The 19,278-nt window shown below is 37.3% G+C and overlaps 4 protein-coding genes and 2 non-coding genes across 7 annotated transcripts; 1 reads left to right on the forward strand and 5 right to left on the reverse strand.

Annotated features, from left to right (window-relative positions):
* Positions 1-1,467: 1,467 nt before the first annotated feature.
* On the forward strand, positions 1,468-5,313 carry LOC111485951. Its single transcript, XM_023132928.1, has 10 exons — positions 1,468-1,696; positions 2,252-2,316; positions 2,403-2,449; positions 2,564-3,748; positions 3,830-3,902; positions 3,993-4,118; positions 4,210-4,335; positions 4,427-4,498; positions 4,595-4,791; positions 4,868-5,313. The coding sequence occupies exons 1-10, from the start codon at positions 1,549-1,551 to the stop codon at positions 5,061-5,063; spliced, it is 2,235 nt and encodes a 744-aa protein (XP_022988696.1). The 5' UTR covers positions 1,468-1,548; the 3' UTR covers positions 5,064-5,313.
* A 393-nt stretch (positions 5,314-5,706) lies between these two features.
* Positions 5,707-8,415, reverse strand: LOC111486029. Its single transcript, XM_023133026.1, has 3 exons — positions 8,175-8,415; positions 7,265-7,642; positions 5,707-6,761 (listed from the first exon to the last, which is right to left on the reverse strand). The coding sequence occupies exons 1-3, from the start codon at positions 8,259-8,261 to the stop codon at positions 5,943-5,945; spliced, it is 1,284 nt and encodes a 427-aa protein (XP_022988794.1). The 5' UTR covers positions 8,262-8,415; the 3' UTR covers positions 5,707-5,942.
* Positions 8,416-8,820: 405 nt separating this feature from the next.
* Positions 8,821-8,894, reverse strand: TRNAV-AAC. Its single transcript has one exon. It is a non-coding gene; the product is annotated as a tRNA-Val (tRNA).
* A 67-nt stretch (positions 8,895-8,961) lies between these two features.
* Positions 8,962-9,035, reverse strand: TRNAV-AAC. The gene has a single exon. It is a non-coding gene; the product is annotated as a tRNA-Val (tRNA).
* A 1,170-nt stretch (positions 9,036-10,205) lies between these two features.
* LOC111486032 (transcription factor bHLH25-like) lies at positions 10,206-13,830 on the reverse strand. Its single transcript, XM_023133031.1, has 5 exons — positions 13,591-13,830; positions 13,304-13,391; positions 11,813-12,340; positions 11,384-11,737; positions 10,206-10,752 (listed from the first exon to the last, which is right to left on the reverse strand). The coding sequence occupies exons 1-5, from the start codon at positions 13,794-13,796 to the stop codon at positions 10,678-10,680; spliced, it is 1,251 nt and encodes a 416-aa protein (XP_022988799.1). The 5' UTR covers positions 13,797-13,830; the 3' UTR covers positions 10,206-10,677.
* Positions 13,831-16,608: 2,778 nt separating this feature from the next.
* On the reverse strand, positions 16,609-19,055 carry LOC111486137 (hemK methyltransferase family member 2-like). Of its 2 annotated transcripts, XM_023133161.1 has the most exons (3): positions 18,899-19,055; positions 17,029-17,783; positions 16,609-16,909 (listed from the first exon to the last, which is right to left on the reverse strand). In XM_023133161.1, the coding sequence occupies exon 2, from the start codon at positions 17,772-17,774 to the stop codon at positions 17,067-17,069; it is 708 nt and encodes a 235-aa protein (XP_022988929.1). In that variant the 5' UTR covers positions 17,775-17,783; positions 18,899-19,055; the 3' UTR covers positions 16,609-16,909; positions 17,029-17,066. The 2 variants fall into 2 exon arrangements, with proteins under 2 accessions (XP_022988929.1, XP_022988930.1); XM_023133162.1 differs by lacking the exon at positions 18,899-19,055 and having other exon boundaries at positions 17,029-17,965.
* Positions 19,056-19,278: the final 223 nt, after the last annotated feature.

The following is a 19,278-nucleotide window of genomic DNA, read 5'->3' on the forward strand; positions in this document are numbered from 1 at the left end:
CATAGGAACAACGGCCCTTCACAATAGTATGATATTGTACACTTTGAACATAAACTCTTATGACTTTGTTTTTTGGTTTTCCTAAAAAGTCTCGTGTCAAAATATAGTGTCACTTACTTATATACTTGTGATATTTCTCTTAATTAGTTAATGTGAGACTCCAACAATCTTCAACATTAACTCAATTATTCGGATAGTAAATTATAAGTAACTCTTATTAAATAATAAACTCAATCTAGTTGAGTTTATTCAAAAAAATTTTAATAAAATTAAAATATTAATAAGTAAAGTATATATTTATTATTTTTCAAATCTTGAATATATATTTGCAACTAAATTTCAATATATAGTTTGAAAAACTCTATTTAAAACTTGTTGGAGGAAAGTTTCACGGGTTAATCTAGGGAATGATCATGAGTTTATAATCAAATAATACTATTTCAGGGAGAGTTCAAAGCAAAGTCATGAGAGTTTAGGCTCAAAGTGGACAATATCATACTATTGTGGAGAATCGTGTTCATCTAACAAAACTTAGTATTTGTTAAAATTGACAAATATTAACAAAGATGAAGTAAAAAATGTTAAAAGTAATGGTACTTCACTTTCACCTCTTGGCGTCCACTTATTTTATACCTCTGTCATTTCACAAAATCAAAATATAGTGAAGCTCAACATGATCTTCTTTATACGATTTCACTTGATGGTAGATAGGGACGATGAAAATCTCGTTAATCTATTAGTACACGTCACTAATTTACAATCTCAAATGAATCTTCCAAAAATTTAAAAGGAAAAATATAACTTATTAAAGATAAAAGTGGTAACCTTAGAAACTTTATTCCAATCTTTAAAAGCTAAATATTAAATTTATTTATTATTTTTTTAAAACGTTCATCAAAGTTTATATTCAAATTTATGAAAACTTATACCCGTCTTATTCTATTTAACTATATTCAGGTGAGAATTTTTTAGTTGACACGTATATATAATTAAGCTCGTGATTTTTTATTTGACATGAAACATAAGCAATCGCCTTCTTGTATTGCAACAGTATGCGACCTGATCCTTTTATTTGAAGTATCACAGTAAATTACCAAACGTCTCATATCTTTAGGAACGGTTGATATTAGGGCTAGAATTAGTTAACAACACCTAAGATTTAAACGTTTAATTTTGAAGTTAAGAATATAATATCTTAATTAGTTAAATTAGACTAAATATAAATATTTTGGGTGGGGTCCACAAAATAATTTGGCCGAATTTTGTTTTTTTTTTTTTGTCGGGAAAATTACATTGGTCCGGGTCCATAGGATTCGGGTTCGGATTCGGACCTAAAAAGATTTGCGAAATCCCGAAAATGCCCTCACGGCCTGTCCGAATTCGAAACCTTTCTCCAACGGCTACTTGCAGAAATGCGACAATTTAAAATTTGTCCTCGGTTACCTCGCCATCCCTCTCTCTCTCTCTACAACTTGAATTCTGATCACTACTCTCATCCGTTAACCTTTCCTCGCTCATTCTCTCTCTAGATCTTGCTGAGTTACAGTGATGATGGAGGAGATTCAAGCTGTGAAGTCTACTACTGACAATCCAGGCGAAGATTTCTACGAGATGATCGAAGCGCCTAAGTTCGTCGACTTCACCGTTTCCGATCACTACATTCCCGATGATCGCTACTGGTTCTGCTCCCGAGTCGGTTTGTTTCTTCTCTTTTGCTCTGATTTTGTTTCAGTGTTAGTTAGGGCTTGAAGTCCTTTTTTCTTCAGTCTGTTGGAAATGGAATTGAACTCTCGGAGAATTGTAGGCCTAATCCTCAGTTTGTGTTCATCCTGCGAATTAGGTTACTGTTCTCTGTGATGTTCAATTTTGTGTGAGTTTTTTGGCTTTTGGCTTGAGAACTACTTCTGCTGTGGAAATTAGGAAATGGAGAAGAGCAGGCGTTGATTACTATACTCTGTTGCGATGCTACTGAGAACTATGTATTTGAATTTTGAATTATTTTCAATTGGAGTAGCTGGTAGATGAAGTTCTTTAATTCATTCAAATTATTCGTTTATTTGCATATACAATGGTTCATTTGTTTTAAATCCTTTTTGTTGTTTGCGTTATTTATACTGTAATTTGTTGACTTGAATCTAGTGTGGTTGATTTAGAGCACATAATTTAATGTGTTGTTCCCAAGAGCTCAAAGTGGAAACATATTCGTTCAATTCTTACAGAAACAGATTATTTCATTCTTACTAAACTGTAGGTTGTGAAGAGAAGCATCCAGAAGAAATGGACTCTGAAGTTATTTACAAAAACTTTGTTATGCGGGTATGTTGCTGTTGATTAAGCTTCTCTGTAAGCGGATTTTCTAATTTGTTGTTTCATTTTCATGTAAAAAGTGTTGAATCAAACAGGTAATGGCGGCGAGGAGTCCGAATGTTCGGCTTCAGAGAGCTCGAAGGTCTAAATCCAAAAATTCTCTTCTTCTTCTTCTTCTTCTTTCTATTCTCCATTTTTCTTTCCCTATGTTCTCCCATGAATGATAATTTTGAGCATCATTTTGTGTAACTATTAGGAATCTGAAGTGCCCACTTACAGCTCCTCCCAAGTCTTCAAAATCTAGAGTGGCCAGACTAGCTCTTATATCTTCCATCTCTAATAGGATAGTGGAGGCAAGAGTGAAATCTAGACCGCCTATTCCCAAGCCTAGTACGACACTGAATGCAAAGGCAAGACAAGTTCATGCCAAGGCCATGACCACTCCAAGAAACAAGAAGCTTAAATCAAATTCCAATGGGTTTCTGAGTGTTAAAAATCCTAAGACTACATCAGCTGAAATGCCGAAGACTACAACGGTAGCTAAGGCTTTGATCTTTCAATCTCCAAAGAAAGATACGAAAAAGAAAAATTCAATAGAAATGAGTACCCCTGTGAAAACTTTATGTGCAGCAATGAAGAAACTTGAGATTACTAGCTCGAAGAAGAACCGATTAGGGGATGGACAGCCGTTGCCTCTGGATCCTCCAAGAAGAAAGTTCAGAGGACGTGAGGTAAAGAGCCGAGTTTTTGATTCATTAGGAACTTACAGTTGCAAACGTCGGGATGCCAAATCTGCAAGAGTTTTGAAGAGGAGAAGCAAAGAAAAGAACTTAAAGCCGCCTCTTCCTGATCACATGGGCCAAGATATTGTTGATGAGGATGCCAGTGACATGGATATTGATGATAAATCAAGGCATGTTTCCATGCAAGGATCTGATCTGCCGAGTTCTGCTACGAGTACTGAAGGAAATCAAGATGAACTTCCAATATCTGAAGATTCGGATAATCTGTCCAAAGACTCTAATGAAACTTTAATTTCAAATTCCGAAAACAATCATGAAGAGATAGCCAAAATAGATGCATTGGAGAGTGGTGATAAAGAAAATGTAGCTGAAATTGATGAAGGTATTCAAGATGAAAAGGTTTTGCAAATTGAGGAGCCCCTGGACGAGAGCACAGATAATGGGTCCAAAAACTTTAAAGATGATGAGACTTCAATATCAAATTCAGAAGCAAGTGATTTCAAATTAGTTCTATGCCAAGTGGAGGATGAGAAGAATCAAAAATCCAATCATGAGGAGAGAACGAAATCAGGGGAAATACAGATAAATATCTCAGAACACGAGATTGATGATAAAGAAAATGCAGTGTCCTCTGATGATGATATAGTGCATGAAAGTGAAACCATCACAGATGAAAATACCGCACCTAAACACAACAGGTAATGGATCGATCTAATTTTTCACAAGAACAGAATGAATATCTTGTTCAGATTATTGATTTGTTGAAGGAAACCTTGCAGGGTAAACAATTCTTACAACCAGTCTGAAAGAGTGCCATTTGGAAAACTTGAGAAATTTAAAAATACATCAAAGGTAATTTAATTTCTTGGCCTTTTTACTATGATATTGTTACTTCATCCATCTCGATTTCTGCTTGCTATAATGATAGATAAAATGATGCAGGTCAATGGAGTATTGAAGAAGAAGACTCTAAAGGAGAACACCACCCCTGCTGCACTTGGTTCTCATGGGCTGAAACCCAGCAAACCAAAGTCCACGAATCCGAAGCCATTCAGGCTAAGAACTGATGTGTGTGATCTCTCTCATTCACCACCAAGATTATTGGCTTATCATATCTCTTCACATTGCTAATCTGATATCATTTGGTTGGTGGGTTTAGGAAAGAGTTGTACTAAGGGAAGCAAACTTGGGGAAAAAGCTTAATTGCCCGTTGAAAGACATCACTGCATCTCGAAGGTTTCATGGGGACAAGTTACAGAGAAAAACTCAATCCACGGTTCACCAAGTGAGCTTTCTTCAATCAAATGTTCTTCAACCCCCTCTCCCCTGCTCGGATGGGTCCAAATATATAAATATATTTTCATTCTTTTTGCTAGAATTCTGGATGCGATGATCATGTTGAATATGAACAAGGGGTGTTTCAGAACAAAACCCCAGATGATCAACAAGTAAGTTGGTATGGTATTAAAGAAGAACTGGTTTGTTTGTTTGTTTGTTTGTTTGTTTTCATCCAAAGATCTAGCTAACATCTGCGATATTAATAGGGAAGAACAGTACCAGATTCCTCAAACAACAACAAAAAAGTAGATTCACAAACTTGCGTTGCTTTAAAACAACAACAGAAACAGAGCCTTTGCCGTCAGCTCAAACCTGCTAAAGAGAGATCAACCAAGCCAGATGATAATCTGAAAAGAAGCAAACTAGAAAAGATACAGCAAAATGTTAGGAAGCCGCCTCGTAGGTAAGTAACATATATTATACATTTGAACCTTAAATCATAGCTATAGTGTTCTTAAATGTGAAACTTTTCTCCAAAGGGAAATGGCTTCTCTAGTAGTACCATCCGGCTTACTCATTGCAAGGAAGGAAAGCAATAGGAACACATTGAGTCACAAAGACGCTAAAGAAACAGACACATTATTATCTCGAAAAACAAGAGCTGCAACTATTCTAAAGGAGCCAAATGTTCGTAGCAGTCATGTACCGAGGAGCTGCTCGCGAAAATTGGGTTAGGTGATCGTGATTATCCTCACTGGAGTTATCAGGTTAGTGCATTGGATTGTGGATTGCTTTGGGTTTGTTCAATTAAATCATTGAATTAATTGTATGTTAGAACTTAGGTTTAGACATAGCCCATCTCTAAGAAAGAGTGTGTGTGAGAGTTGTAAGAATTTGAAACATAGGATAATACCCTTGGGGGTCGGACTTTGTTGGATTATGCCTACCCTTTGGACTTTATTTAATTCTTTTATTTTTATTAAAATGTCAAACTTGTGTTCTTATAATTTCCTAACTCTTGTCTTCGAATTAAATTTGAGAATGTTCAACAGTTAGACCAAAAATGTGTATTGTAGTGTTCGAAAAATTTGCTGAACAAAAACTCTAAAAACTCAATAGAAAGAATAATTTAAGTCAAGGATTAGATTCACCCGAAATGTTGCTCGTAAATTCATACCACTATAAAAATTCAAGACTTTCAATATTCATATCATAATCATTTTATTATTTCAAACTGTCATCGTCATGTTGAAATTCTCTTCCTGCCAATATCAATAAATATTTTTTAGCCAACAATTTTAATCTCCTAAATTAAAATTCTTGATCCAAACTCTTAGGGATAATCAACTTATGTGAAGAGCTCTATCTTGACTAGGGATTCAAATCTTTTATGATATAAATAGGATGAATGGATTAAGGAGAACCATGCAATGCATGGGGTTAAAAGCTTTACATAGCTCAATGAAACTAGCAGAAAGTATTAAAGTTATGACCTTCAATAATTTGTACAGTATTTATGACCTTCTCTATGCTCACCACTCACACTCAATCTGTATCCTTTCTACACTTTCCACCCGAAGACACTGTGTTCAAAACAAACCTTCAGATTCCACCTTAAATGGTGAATGGATCAGCTGGGGTGTAAACAACTGGAGTTTTCGACACAGTCACATTGCCCAGTTGCAAATGAGGAGCCACCGTATCCTCGATAACGACTGGATTAACTGGCACCACCCTCTCTGGTATGATCCGTTCACCGTCGACCTTCGCCAGGACCTCGAAATGCATCCTCACAACCTCAGGCTTAGTCCTCCATTCTGGAAATCCCTCCAAGTTGATCCCATCTCCTTCTTTCAACTTCTTGTCGACACCAAACCCAATCTTCACGGTTGTTTGGGCGGAAATGTCGGCCTTCAGCAGCTTGAAGGAGCCCTTTTTGTCTGCCTTGGAGCCGAGAAGGGACGTGAGAAGTGTTTCAAAGCCAAGTAATTTCGAGTTCGATCCATTGATGGAGGCAATTGGCCATAGCGTTGTGAATGTCTTTGGTGTTAGCATGGTAGGGGCTCCAGCTTGAAGCTGGACAGGGGAAGGAGACTGAATGGCTTGGATGTTTTTTTTGGAAGGGGATGAGAGTTCCACTAGACCAGGGGCAAGGCGTTTGAGCTTGAGCTTGTTGCTGAAGCTAGGAGAAGAAGTGAGGGAGGTAGGACCGACTATACGAAGAGAAAGGATGGGGGCAGATTGAGATCGGGAAATGTGGTGGAGCTGTTCAGCCAAAGCTACAAGCCCCGATGCAAAACCGGGTTGTGTTCGATTGAGCGGGAGAGGAAGATTGAGCGAATGGCGCAGGCTAACAGACCTAGCCCCAGTTACAGTGACAACTGCTCCATCTGCTAAAACAACCTTCTTCAAGACACCAGCATCCACATCATGCTGCAAATTCAATGGCAAACGATCAAAGTTCAGAATAATGCTTTTCATGCTTGCTCATATGCACAGTGACAAGAATATGCCATAAACCTAACAATCATATACGTCCGCATTCTAAGTTCCAGTTCATGTTCTTGATGGTTATAACAATTCAATCATTTTATTATATCTCAACTTTGAATGGTGACTTCAAGAACAATGTCTATTCAATCCATATCAATGTCTATTGATCAAGCAAATGAACAAAAGACGACCTATGTCTGTTATCAAATTAAGAACAAAAATGGGTCTTTTTTATGCAAAATTGAAGGTTCACTAGTGTAGGAATCATGATAAAAGACCCAAATATGGCAATAAACCACCTAATCGAATGGGTGATCACGAAAATTCTCAAAAGTACAGATTACGGCAAGACTCCATGGCAATAGAAGATCCCAGAACATCATCAAGGCAATAGAAAGTTTGAACATAAATAGAACCCAATTCAAAGCAGATAAGAAACTCACAGGCAACGAGACCCTCAAGCCATCAGCATCCTGAATCCAGAGCTCCATCGGTCCAGCGAGCTGAAAGGGAGCCAAGACAGGCAAATCAGAGGCAGTATTACGTTTCTGGACCAACAAATTCTCGTCCCCTTGTTGAGCTCGAGGCTGCTCTTGAATTTGAAAAATGGGCAAATCAACGTATTCCCAATGTTGGGCATTTTCCAGAAACTTCAATGGAAAAACTTGGTTACCGATCTCCAACTCGAACTCGTACGCAACCGAATGCCCAACCTTGGCATCTTTGAGATCGAATCCCGTGATCTTCAAATCGTCAGCCACAAGCCCTAATCCCTTCCCAATCATCTCCTTCACATCCTTCGTAAACCCATCTACAATCGACTGTTCAAAGAAACAATAAATCCATCAAAATCCACACATTAAACATCAAATAATCAGAATTTTGCAAAATCCAATGAATAACCATTATCGTTACTAATTAAAAAATCAATCGGCTGGTTAGAGAAACAATAAAACGCCACAATACGAACAGAAAACCATCAAAACCCTAACTATCCAGAAATTAAGCATTAAATAATTACCAAATTGCACAGAAATATAAACAAACAGGGGAAAGCATGATCAAATCCGTCAAAACCAAAACAAGAATAAAATTCCATGGGTTGGTCAGAGAAACAATGAAACACCACAAGGAAAAGCAGAAAGCCACAAAAATCCCCAAAACTCGCAAATTAAAAATGAAATGACCAAAGAATATAAAACAGGAAACCACAATCCAACATCAAATCCTCAGACAACAACGAATAATAATTTGAATAGAATCACAATCATGAAATGAACAGGTCCATCAAAACCTCCAAAAGCGGAAAAATAAGTATCAAACAAGCAAACGAAAACGAGAAGAATTACTCACAGAAGGGGGAGATCCAGCGGAAGCATGAAGAGCAAGAAGAACAAAAAGAGTTCCGAGGAAAAGGCAGCGCAGCCCGTGAAGAGCCATAATGCAATAAAAAAACAACAAAATCAAAACGAAACGAAACGAAGATGAAAATCTCTGGTTTCCCTCTTCCTGGCGATGAATCGATTTGGATGGAAAACGGCCCACAGAAAATCTTCGGGGGAAAATTCTAGAACGAATGGAAGAATTGAAAGAAATCGGAAGAATATGGGGTTAAATAGGAAGGCAAAACGGAGTTTCTTTAAAGAGAACGATGACGTGGATGAAGTTGACCAATAGGGATTGAGGAAGTGATGAGATGGAGAGATCTTATTGGTCGGCGGTGTTGGAATATGCGATGGACGATGGGGGCGTTCCGTTTTATTTCGCTTCCTTTGGGAAGCGGAGGATTTAACGGCATCTCGAAGTTTCTTCAAATCTCTGGGCCCCACTTTCCTCCGCAATTTCAGCTGTTTTTTAAATTTTAATAAATAAATAAAAATAAAAAGGAATTATGAAAAATGGCATAGCCCAAGATCAAACGGAGACTGACATGTAACAAACTCCACGAGGATTTCATTAAATTACTAGAATTAATAATAATTAGAAAAGGATTAAAAAGTGGCGTCGCCCGGGTTCGAACCGGAGACCTTCAGTGTGTTAGACTGACGTGATAACCAACTACACCACGACACCGTTTTGGTAGCAGTTGAATTTTTACTAAATTACTACAATCAATAATAATTAGAAAAGTATTAAAAAGTGGCGTCGCCCGGGTTCGAACCGGAGACCTTCAGTGTGTTAGACTGACGTGATAACCAACTACACCACGACACCATTTTGTTCCTTTATAATTAAGTATTTTATTACATTTATATTATATCGAGATTTAAATAATTCATATAAATATCTAATTATTAAATACTATTCTTTATTTTGGGATCTTTTTTTCCTTTTTAATTTTTTAATTAATTTATTTGAGATTTTGTATTAATTGATGAACTAAATTACTAATAAATGAAATTTATTTATTTTTTAACTTTATTTTATTTAATTTCAACCTTTTAAAAGTAGAAGATTCAAACTTTTGACCTTTTAATTGAGAGTACTATCAATTACTTTCGCTCCACGCACTATTGAGCTCTTTTGTGAGAAACAAATTTGATTATTGATTAAGACTAATTAAAAAGAGATTAGAACAAGCTATTACACTTTACTTTTCTTGAATACAAACTTGGTGGAATAGTCGGGTATTTATAGTGAAAAATATAGATATCTTAAATTTAATACAGCATTCTAATTATACCTTCAGTGTGTTAGACTGACATGATAACCATCTACACCACGACCCGTTTGTTATTAGTTGACCATAGTTTTATATATAATTTAACTAATTCACTAAAATTTAATATTTTTTTATCGTGATATGAAAAGAGAATCATAATATTGCACATATGTTACAAGGAATAACTTTAAATGAAAACAAATATTAATTTTTGCAAAAATAAAAATGAAAAGGACCAAAAAATAAATAAATAAATAAAACAACTTGATTAAACTATATCCGAGGTTAAATTATGCACTTACTATTTGAAACGTATGCTGTAAATGGTTTAGCATGGACACATGAGAGCCCAATGTTAGAGAGAGAACCCGAGTGGACGGATGTTTCGGATGTTCCAATGAGATGATCGACACATGGGTCCGTTCCCAACAGATGTGTTTGAGCAAACCAAGATGACTAATGTGTCCCGAGACATGGGATGACATCACGATATATGTATTATGTTGTTCGAAACCAAGATGACAATGAGATGCGACGTTGTGCTGCAACAATTGAACATGGACGCATGAATAACGTGTGTGGTCAAACAAGCTTTGATTCCGCACAAGTAATGGTCCAACAAAGCCACAAAGTTAGGTTAAAAATGTGAATAGCCGTAAGCATGTCAAAATTATAACGCCGTATGGTTGAAAAAGTACGACTTTGACATCTAGTCGGGTAACATAAAAGAGTATTCTTTTTTACTATTTCATCACTTCCAATCAAGAAATTACAAACCAAAGTGACTGTAAAGAGGCTGAAACAATGTCATGGAAGCCTCAAAAAACAGCAAACAAACAGCAATAAACTGTAAAAAAAGCACAACACACAAAGGCCTATTCTGTTCTACAAACTTCAAAAAACCAAGTTCCCTTTCTCATATCAGTTCCATGTAATGTAAGGAGAAGAAACCACAGAGTTGGCTGCTTTCTGGGAACCCTCAATGGCTAAAAAACCTCCAAACAAGACACAAAAATGACAGAAAAAAACCCCCCACCTGCAATATGAATCTCACAACTGGTTTGCTTTAAGGGTATTGGTCTAAATCTGTTGGAACATCACGGACCTGTAAACATAAGGGCTTAGACTTGGAACTGAGATTGTTCTTATTTTGTTTGAAGGCTAAGGAAGATCTGATAACATTCTTCTATCTTCTCATTGAAATGACCGGAGAGTCGACTGCAAGTTCTTCACGAGATCCTTTAGCGACAAACGGAATTCGTTATCCATCTGCAAAAAGATGAACATGTTTCAAGAACTGCTCACATTTGTATGGACAAAGACATTTAAACTGTGGAACTGATTGCAGGGCAAGAACTTGAATGGTTGTCTCAAGGAGTCAGTGAATTCAGATATTTGGAAATCGAGATATCTAAGTACACAGTCGGTGTGAGATCCCACATCGGTTGAGGAGGAGAACAAAATATTCTTTATAAGAGTGTGAAAACCTCTCCCTAACAGACGCGTTTTAAAATCCTTAAGAGGAAGCCTGGAAGGAAAAACCTAAAAGAGAACAAGATCTGCTAGCCGTAGGCTTGGATTGTTACCGATGATATTAGAGCCAGACACGGGGCGATGTGCCAGCGAGGAGGTTGAGCCCCGAAGGGGGGTGAATCAAGGAGTCCCACATCCATTGGAGAAGGGAACGAGTGTCAGCAAAGACGCTGGGCCCCAAAGGGGGTGGATTGTGAGATCCCACGTCGATTGGGGAGGAGAATGAAACATTTTTTTATAAGGGTGTGGAAACCTCTCCCTAGCATACACGTTCTTAAAAACCTTGAGGGGAATCCCAAAGACGACAATATCTGCTAGCGGTGGGTTTGGACCATTACAATCGGTTATGCGAACACATAATTATTACCTGAGCGATAATAGTTATGTCGAGAGCAAGACTCCCAAATGACATAACACTGCTGTTGACTATAGTTAGGTGCAACTTTTCAATTTCAGCAATGGTCTTCTCTATGACATCTTTGTTTTTCACACAGTGTATTCTTATAAGGATGTTCTTGTCGCATGATCTGGCTTCGATCTCGGGAAGTGGCTCATCCTCCATTTTCGATGTGTTGTTTCCATCACCGAAAACTCGGGATTTCTTGACAAATACCACGGATTCAATGTCTTTCCTTCGAGTTTGTTCCTCTAGTATCTTCACTTTCTCCTGCAGTTGTTTCAGGTACTTGATGGCATCTCCAAGAACAGAAGCCTTGTCCATCTATCAGCAGCCAGGGAAATAACAGAGTTAAACAGTTTCTCTTCATTTATCAGCCAAAAAGTTAAAGATCCATACCTTCTTAAGACCAGGAACGATAGCAGACAAGGCGATAAACCGCTGGCTGAGCTTCTCTCGCCGTTTCCGCTCTGCAAGAATGTGATCTTGAGCCAGGGGGAGTCTACTTTTGATAGCAGTTCTTTTCGCTCCACGGTCTGACTTGGTTAAATGGCTTTGGTGACATAATGAGCCCTGAAAACTCAACATATCAGAAGGGATGTTGCTGATACTCTGAGGACACACAACCTCCTCTTTTGGCCTTGTGAAGTCCATTTGATTCGTGTAGTTCGAAGCCGAAACAGATGTGGTCGGATATTCAACGACGTGTGAGTTTGGCGAATGATTAGCTGTTTGGAATGAACTGAGATGTTTCGCATACCCAAATATGGCATTTTGAGAATGGTTTGAAGAAGCCTTCTGGTCAAGGTTTGTATGAGCATAAGAATGCTGCAAATTCTCCCCAAAAGCTGCTGCTAATGGGAGTGTGCTAATCTCATCTATAGAGCTCTTGTGCCACTGATTGACAAAGCCACTATCCTCCATTCCCTACAAAAGAAAGAACAACTTCATCAATGGCTCATTTCCTTTTCATAATCCAAACATGTCAAAACCTATCGTGATCCTATCACTAAACTGAAAAACTTAACTTAAACTTCGTATATTCTTGTAATGGTCCAAGCCCACCACTAGCAGATATTGTCCTTTTTGGGCTTACCCGAGCTTTCCCTCTCAGGCTTCCTCTCAAGATTTTTAAAACGCATCTGCTAGGGAGAGGTTTCCACACCCTTATAAAGAATGTTTCATTCTCCTCCCCAACCGATGTGGGATCTCACAATCCACCCCCTTTGGGGCCTAGGGAGAGGTTTCCACACCCTTCTAAAGAATGCTTCATTATGCTAAGGAGAGATTTCCACACCCTTATAAAGAATGCTTCGTTCTCCTCCCCAACCGATGTGAGATCTCACAATCCACCCCCTTTGGAGCCTGAGGAGAGATTTCCACAACCTTACAGAGAATACTTCGTTCTCCTCTCCAACCGATATAGGATCTCACAATCCACCCCCTTTCAAGGCCTAGCGTCCTCGCTGGCACTTCGCCTCGTGTTCACCTCTCATTGGAGCTCGGCCTCCTCACTGGAAAATCTCCCGATGCCTGACTCTGATACCATTTGTAACTGCCCAATCCCACCACTTGCAGATATTGTCTTCTTTGGGGTTTCCCTTTCAGACTTCCACACAGTTTTTAGGGGAGGTTTTCACACCCTTATAAAGAATGTGTTGTTCTCCTCCCCAACCGATGTAGAATCTCACAATTCTTGTCCGTCCTTCACTCGTTGACTCAGAGATTAATACAAGAGCCAACGAGTGATCATTCATATTAATTCAAAGCAAAACAACTAGATTCAAACATAGAAACTCCTATCCAGCAGACCCAAAAGCTTAAGTTGATATTACATAACTACACACAAACAAGTTCCAAAGTACCATTCAATCAATCAAATCCTCTTACCACCTCAGAAAACCCCATCATAGATGATATCTCCATCCACAAAGCTTCTTCTTCTCCAAAACAAACCTCCTCAAACCAGTCAGCTAAACTGCAAAAGACATAAACTAAATCAATTCACCCACCAACCCTAATTTCCCCTACATCCCATCAAAATCTACAAGAACAGTCCCAAAACAATGGAGAATCTCCAAGAACACATTAACCCCAACAACAAAAAAACTAAAAAAGAAACCCATTGAAGCAAACATGATCGCCAAAACAAAATGGCAGAAAGCTTTTGTTCTCACCTCAATAATGGCAGGGAAGAGACATGGAGAAGCCTTTTTGAAGCTTTATTGTTCACCTGCCAATGGCTAGGTTTATGAACAGTCGCTCTCGGATTCTCACGGGGTGGAGAGTTTGATTTCGGTATGGAATGGAAGAAAGTCTTGAAGGGTTTGAAGAAGAAATGGGAACCGATAAAATCATGGATGATTATGACTTTGGAATCCATTTATTTTGGGTGTTTTGTGGACTTTTTTAGGGAAACTTCACCAACCAGCTTTTGAAATTTTGGTTAATGGGTTGATTATTGATTAAAATATGTTGATATGAATGTGTGTATAAGTTCCCAATTCTTTTGAGAATATATTATTGCTGTAATTATTGGTAACCATTCACACCTTCAAATAAAAATACATTTGATTTTTTTTTAAATTTAATTAACACCTTTAATTAAAAAAAAAAAAGTTAAAAAATACTCGTTCATATTTTGTGAGTGAACCGTTAGTATCGTATTTCAAAAATATCCATAAACTTTTGTAAATAATATTAATACCCTTAAATTTAGAAGAAAAAAGCGTCATAGTTTTCACTGATAATACTCCTAAAATTGAAAATGAAGATGATCGGTAACTTTTTTATACACGTTCAAGTTGTTAATTTTTTTTTTAAACATGGTACTAAAAATAAAAATATATTTTTAAAACCTTTTAAAAAATTAAAGGGTATTGATAAATTTTTTTAAAAATAATGATATTATCAACTTTTGAAATTATCAAATTGTCTTTAACTATAGCTTTTATTCATACGAACACATTTTATTTTAAAAAAAAATAATCATATTTCATCAATATTTATATAATATATTGAAAGTATAAATTAATCTAGAGTATTGATGTTGATTTTTTTAATAAAAAAATAGATGTTTTTCCCTTTCGATTTTTTTAAAATATTAATGAAAATGTTGAATATTTAATTCATGGGATAGAAACATCAATCTTAAACATAATTTCATCAAAAGAGAAATCGCCCCGAATACCCGAGATTCCTCTTTAAATTTTTAAAAGTTTCAATAATATCATCGAATTTTAAAGTATTAAATTAAATTATATATTCTATTTTTAATTTTCATATATTTTAATTTAGTTTTAACTTTCTAGTCTCATCGTTTGAAATCTTTCTTTCTATTTACAGTTTTGAACAAGTTTTGCATTGATTGATCACAACTCTAGGACGATATAGGTAGGTCAAGTTTCGATTAAAATAGATGACGTTTTCCTTTGAATTCAATATGCAAGTGGCTTGACTATCGAATCGATCATAATAAAGTTGGTTGCTTCCTATGGCTTGAAATCTTTTGTATGACCGTTTGTAAATTAGTCATATATTATGTAAAAGTAACGATGTTTAGTGGAACCTCATGCATATGTATACTCATAAAAATCATTAAATATTAATGTTGTAACAACTCATGCTCAAGATTCGACAACTGGTAGCCCCGACATTCTCCTACGATAGTCACGTTACTTAATCTTCGCTACTAAGAGTGAAAATTATCCTCACAAACCATCACGAATCATTTCAACATGCTTTTGGTCCTTGCTCACGTGTATCGTAAGAGTGAAAACTATCCTCATATGATTCAGCCACCGAAAAAGAACGTAAGAAATTTTTACAACTAAACAACAAACTCAACTTCTAGATTCTTCACAGAGTCACGGTTATTGGATTACAGCTCAAATTTTCTTTTTAAAATTCAATCCAATCGAAGTCACGAACACCTCTTAAGTATCTCGAACAAGATTGGATATTAGGTACAATTTTTTATGAAGTGGAAACCCTCAATACTAGGGCAATTCTAAATGTTAGGTGTGAGGAAGAGATTGTGAGGATCTTGTTTTTGCATTATTTTATTTTCTTGAAAATAATATTCCCATGATAAAGAGAATAAACTTCAAATGATTTAAATTTGGAGGACACAAATTAAATTTGAAAAATGTGTGGGCTATCAACCCCTATGTGATTCACTCTATTTCTCTGGCTTTCTGTTTGTGGATCAATGAAAAAGTATTTCTTAGTAGTTCATGATTTTGAAGCATTCCATCTTCCGCTTCGATCATGATCATGATATATCATGTCGAAGCAGTCCAGGGTTGGTTTGTATTGGGTTGGGTTGATGGGTTGGGTTGTCGAAGCATTTAGAATTCTAATACAAATAGTTATGGAAGACTTTCCCTCGACAATTTGCATTTCCAAGTGAACAATCAGGCATTTAGAATTCGAGGCATCAACAAAACACCATCGTCTGTTTCAAAAACAAAAGCCCCTTAGCGCCCCAGGACGGGAGTGGGTAGGGCCAGCTCTGCGAAGTTAGAATCGAATTTTTCTGTTGGCTTTCCCAATTCTTTCGTGAATCAGAATGAAAGGGCTAAAAGCTCTAGATTCTAGCTACTTCGCCTACTTATTATTATGGCAGAAATGAACGTGTTATTTTCAAATCGATTGATAGATAGCCTGATCTGTTCTGATAGATCGAAAGAGTCGAAATGTCTCAAGAGGGGATCCATATATATATAGATGGAATTGAGATATGGATGAAATATAATGAAATAGAGCCACTTTGAGGTTCTCTATGAAACGAGGCATGGAACAGAACCACTACGAAGAAGTTCTGGGAGTTTCGAAGGAAACCTCAAGCTCATATTGGTCATGGGTTGAAAACGAGAATTAAATTCTTTGAAACTTAATTTACCGTTGTTTCTCGGTAGCTTAGTAGGTTCGAATCCTACTAGGGGAGATTTGATTAATTTGGAATGAAAGGGTTCGCTTTGACCGTTAAGAGTAGGTAACTCACTCGGAACTTAGATTTGATTAATTTGGAATGAAAGGGTTCGCTTTAACCGTTAAGAGTAGGTAACTCACTCGTTAAGTTCCTTTGTTTTTGTCGTATGAACCTTCAACCTTAAAACATTGCTTCAAACCACTAACTTGTTTAGTTCCTCAGTAGCTTAGAGTCGAAATGAAACAACATGAGAACTAATTTGAGTAAAGCTTGTCAACAATGGCAGTTCAAAAACGTTCAGCCAGCCCAATTCATATATTTTCAGTTTCGTAGTATCTTGACTATGAAATTATAAGTTCCTATGAACTACGAACTTCGAGGTTTCAAACTCGTCAATTGACAGTAAGGGTACTGACTACTATAAGATCTCTAAGCAGTTACAGGGTCAAAATAAATGTAATTGATATACAAAATCGAACAATACGCACCTGTAGAATGCACAAATTTTGAAAAATGGGCTTGTTCCTTGTAACAACAGAGGATGTCCTGATGAATCTCAAGTCCTGCAAGAGATAAACAACCGAAACGCCACCGAGATTAGTCGATAGGCCATATAAGTTTCAATCAACCAATGTAATAACTAGTACCAACAGAGCATGGATTAGCAAGATTAAGCACTTACATTCAGGAAACAAAAGGAACTTATAATAGTGTTCCTAATTAAGATGTTGAAATTGTTCCTGTTTTGTGACTTGAATCTTTTCCATGAACTTGAAGATCAGCATTCTTCCAAAACTTGATCACATGAAGACTCTCTTCTTCAGTTAATCTCTGCACAACGATTCGACTAGCATACCCTTTTTCTCTCATTTGAAGGCATATCTGGGAGGGATTGTTTGCTTCAAGAAAAACCATGTACAACCAGCCTTTGTCAGACAAAAGAGCATCAGCAACTGGCAACATTCTATCGATAACGCTGCGGCCATTTTCCCCTCCTGCCCAAGCAGATGCAATTCCTTCAAGACCCACTTCGTCCTCAGGGGTTGGAACATAGGGTGGATTCACAATCAACACATCAACAGATGAAGCCAGTCGTTTCTCCAAACCATATGCTATGTCAGTGGATATCAACTCCGCATGAACCCCATGTGCTTCTAGAGTCTCCTGAGTGACTCTCGTTGCGTGAGGATTGATGTCTGTAGCAATATAGTGAGTGCCAGAGGCTTCCTTTCCCAACATAAGAGCAAGAGATGTTATGACATACCCACTTCCACAGCCCACTTCTAAGCACAATGTTGGGTGATGATTTAACAAGTTAACTCGGTCAGCTAAAAGTGCATCAACCAAAGCAAATGAATCATCACAGGGTTCATAAACCTCACGATGAGAACTCACAAGGTGGATTTGCGCAGTTTTGAATGGGGACATATGCTGGAACTGTCACGAAATTATGGATAAGAAGAGATGAACAAGTATCAAGGAAACTTATGTGTGTGTATTATTATGAGAAACAATTGCATCGAAAAGAAAAGACCGGTTAGGAATAACGACTCTCTACAATGGTATGATATTGTCCACCTTGAGCATACGATTTCATGGTTTTGCTTTGGACTTTCCCAAAAGACCTCAAACCAAAGGAGATGTATTCCTTACTTATAAACCCATGATCATTCCCTAAATTAGTCAAGGTGGGATTCCCTCCCAACCATCCTCCCCTCAAACAAAGTACACTATAGAGCCTCCTCCGAGGCCTATGGAGTCCTCAAATAGCCTCTCCTTAATCGAGGCTTGACTCCTTTGGAGTTCTCAAACAAAGTACACCCTCTGTTCAACACTTAAGTCACTTTTGACTACATCTTCGAGGCTCACAACTTCTTTGTTTGACATTTGAGGATGCTATTGACATGGCTAAGTTAAGGGCATGATTCTGATACCATGTTAGAAATCACGACTCTCCACGATGTTATGATATTGTCCATTTTGAGCATAAGCTCTCATGGTTTTGCTTTCATGGTTTTGCTTTGAGCTTCCCCAAAAGACCTCATACCAATGAAGTCCTTACTTATACGCCCATTATCGTTGCCTAAATTAGCCAAGGTAGGACTCCCTCCCTAACCATCTCAAGCAAGACCACCAAAAAAAGTCAAGTCAGTGGCAGAAATTCAAGCCCAAATCCCAATAATTCTTTTCGCAGAAGGTTCCCGGATAATTTCCGAGCAATTCCCAGTGATTTTAGGGCACAAAATGTTCCTACAAGTAGGGATCAGAACCTTCACTTTAATCAACAATGGGACACCGATTTTTGATTTCCGAAAGAACACAAGCAAGAAAATGAGAGATAAAACAAGTCAAGAAGACTCATGGGTTCATAAAGCGAATCAAACTACTCGATTCGGCATATGAACAAAACCAACAGCCAATAGATCTTACACAAGCCAGATTCATTTCCATCCTTGGAGGCTCGGAGAAAATCAGTATAATTAAGCGATTATACCCAACATCCATCAAAAAGGAAAGAAAGCAACTGAAACCAAAGGAAATGGACACAATACCAGGAAGGAGAACGGAGCGAGGAAATGAGAGACCAACTGGAGAGATGAAGAGAGAGATTAATGATCGGCAACGGGAAGTAAGCAGTGGGATTGACGGCCTTTTTGGAGCGGCGCCGGAGAGTGAGAGAGGATACCGTGGCCAAAGATTTTGGTGACTCTGTTGTGAATTATATGATATATAAGATGTATGTCTTCTAACCTGCCAAGTTTCATAATTATGATTATGATGCATATTTGACTGACATTATGTTTATATGATTCATAGACTCGTTATGTTAAATGAATGGAGGTTTGACTTTTATCATAAATTTATGCCATAATTTTGTATATCATATGCATCAGGGTATTTCCCCGTTATGATTAGTGCAGACATGTACCTT

Source organism: Cucurbita maxima, unplaced genomic scaffold, assembly GCF_002738345.1.
Source record: "Cucurbita maxima cultivar Rimu unplaced genomic scaffold, Cmax_1.0 Cma_Scf00011, whole genome shotgun sequence".
Lineage (NCBI taxonomy): Eukaryota > Viridiplantae > Streptophyta > Magnoliopsida > Cucurbitales > Cucurbitaceae > Cucurbita > Cucurbita maxima.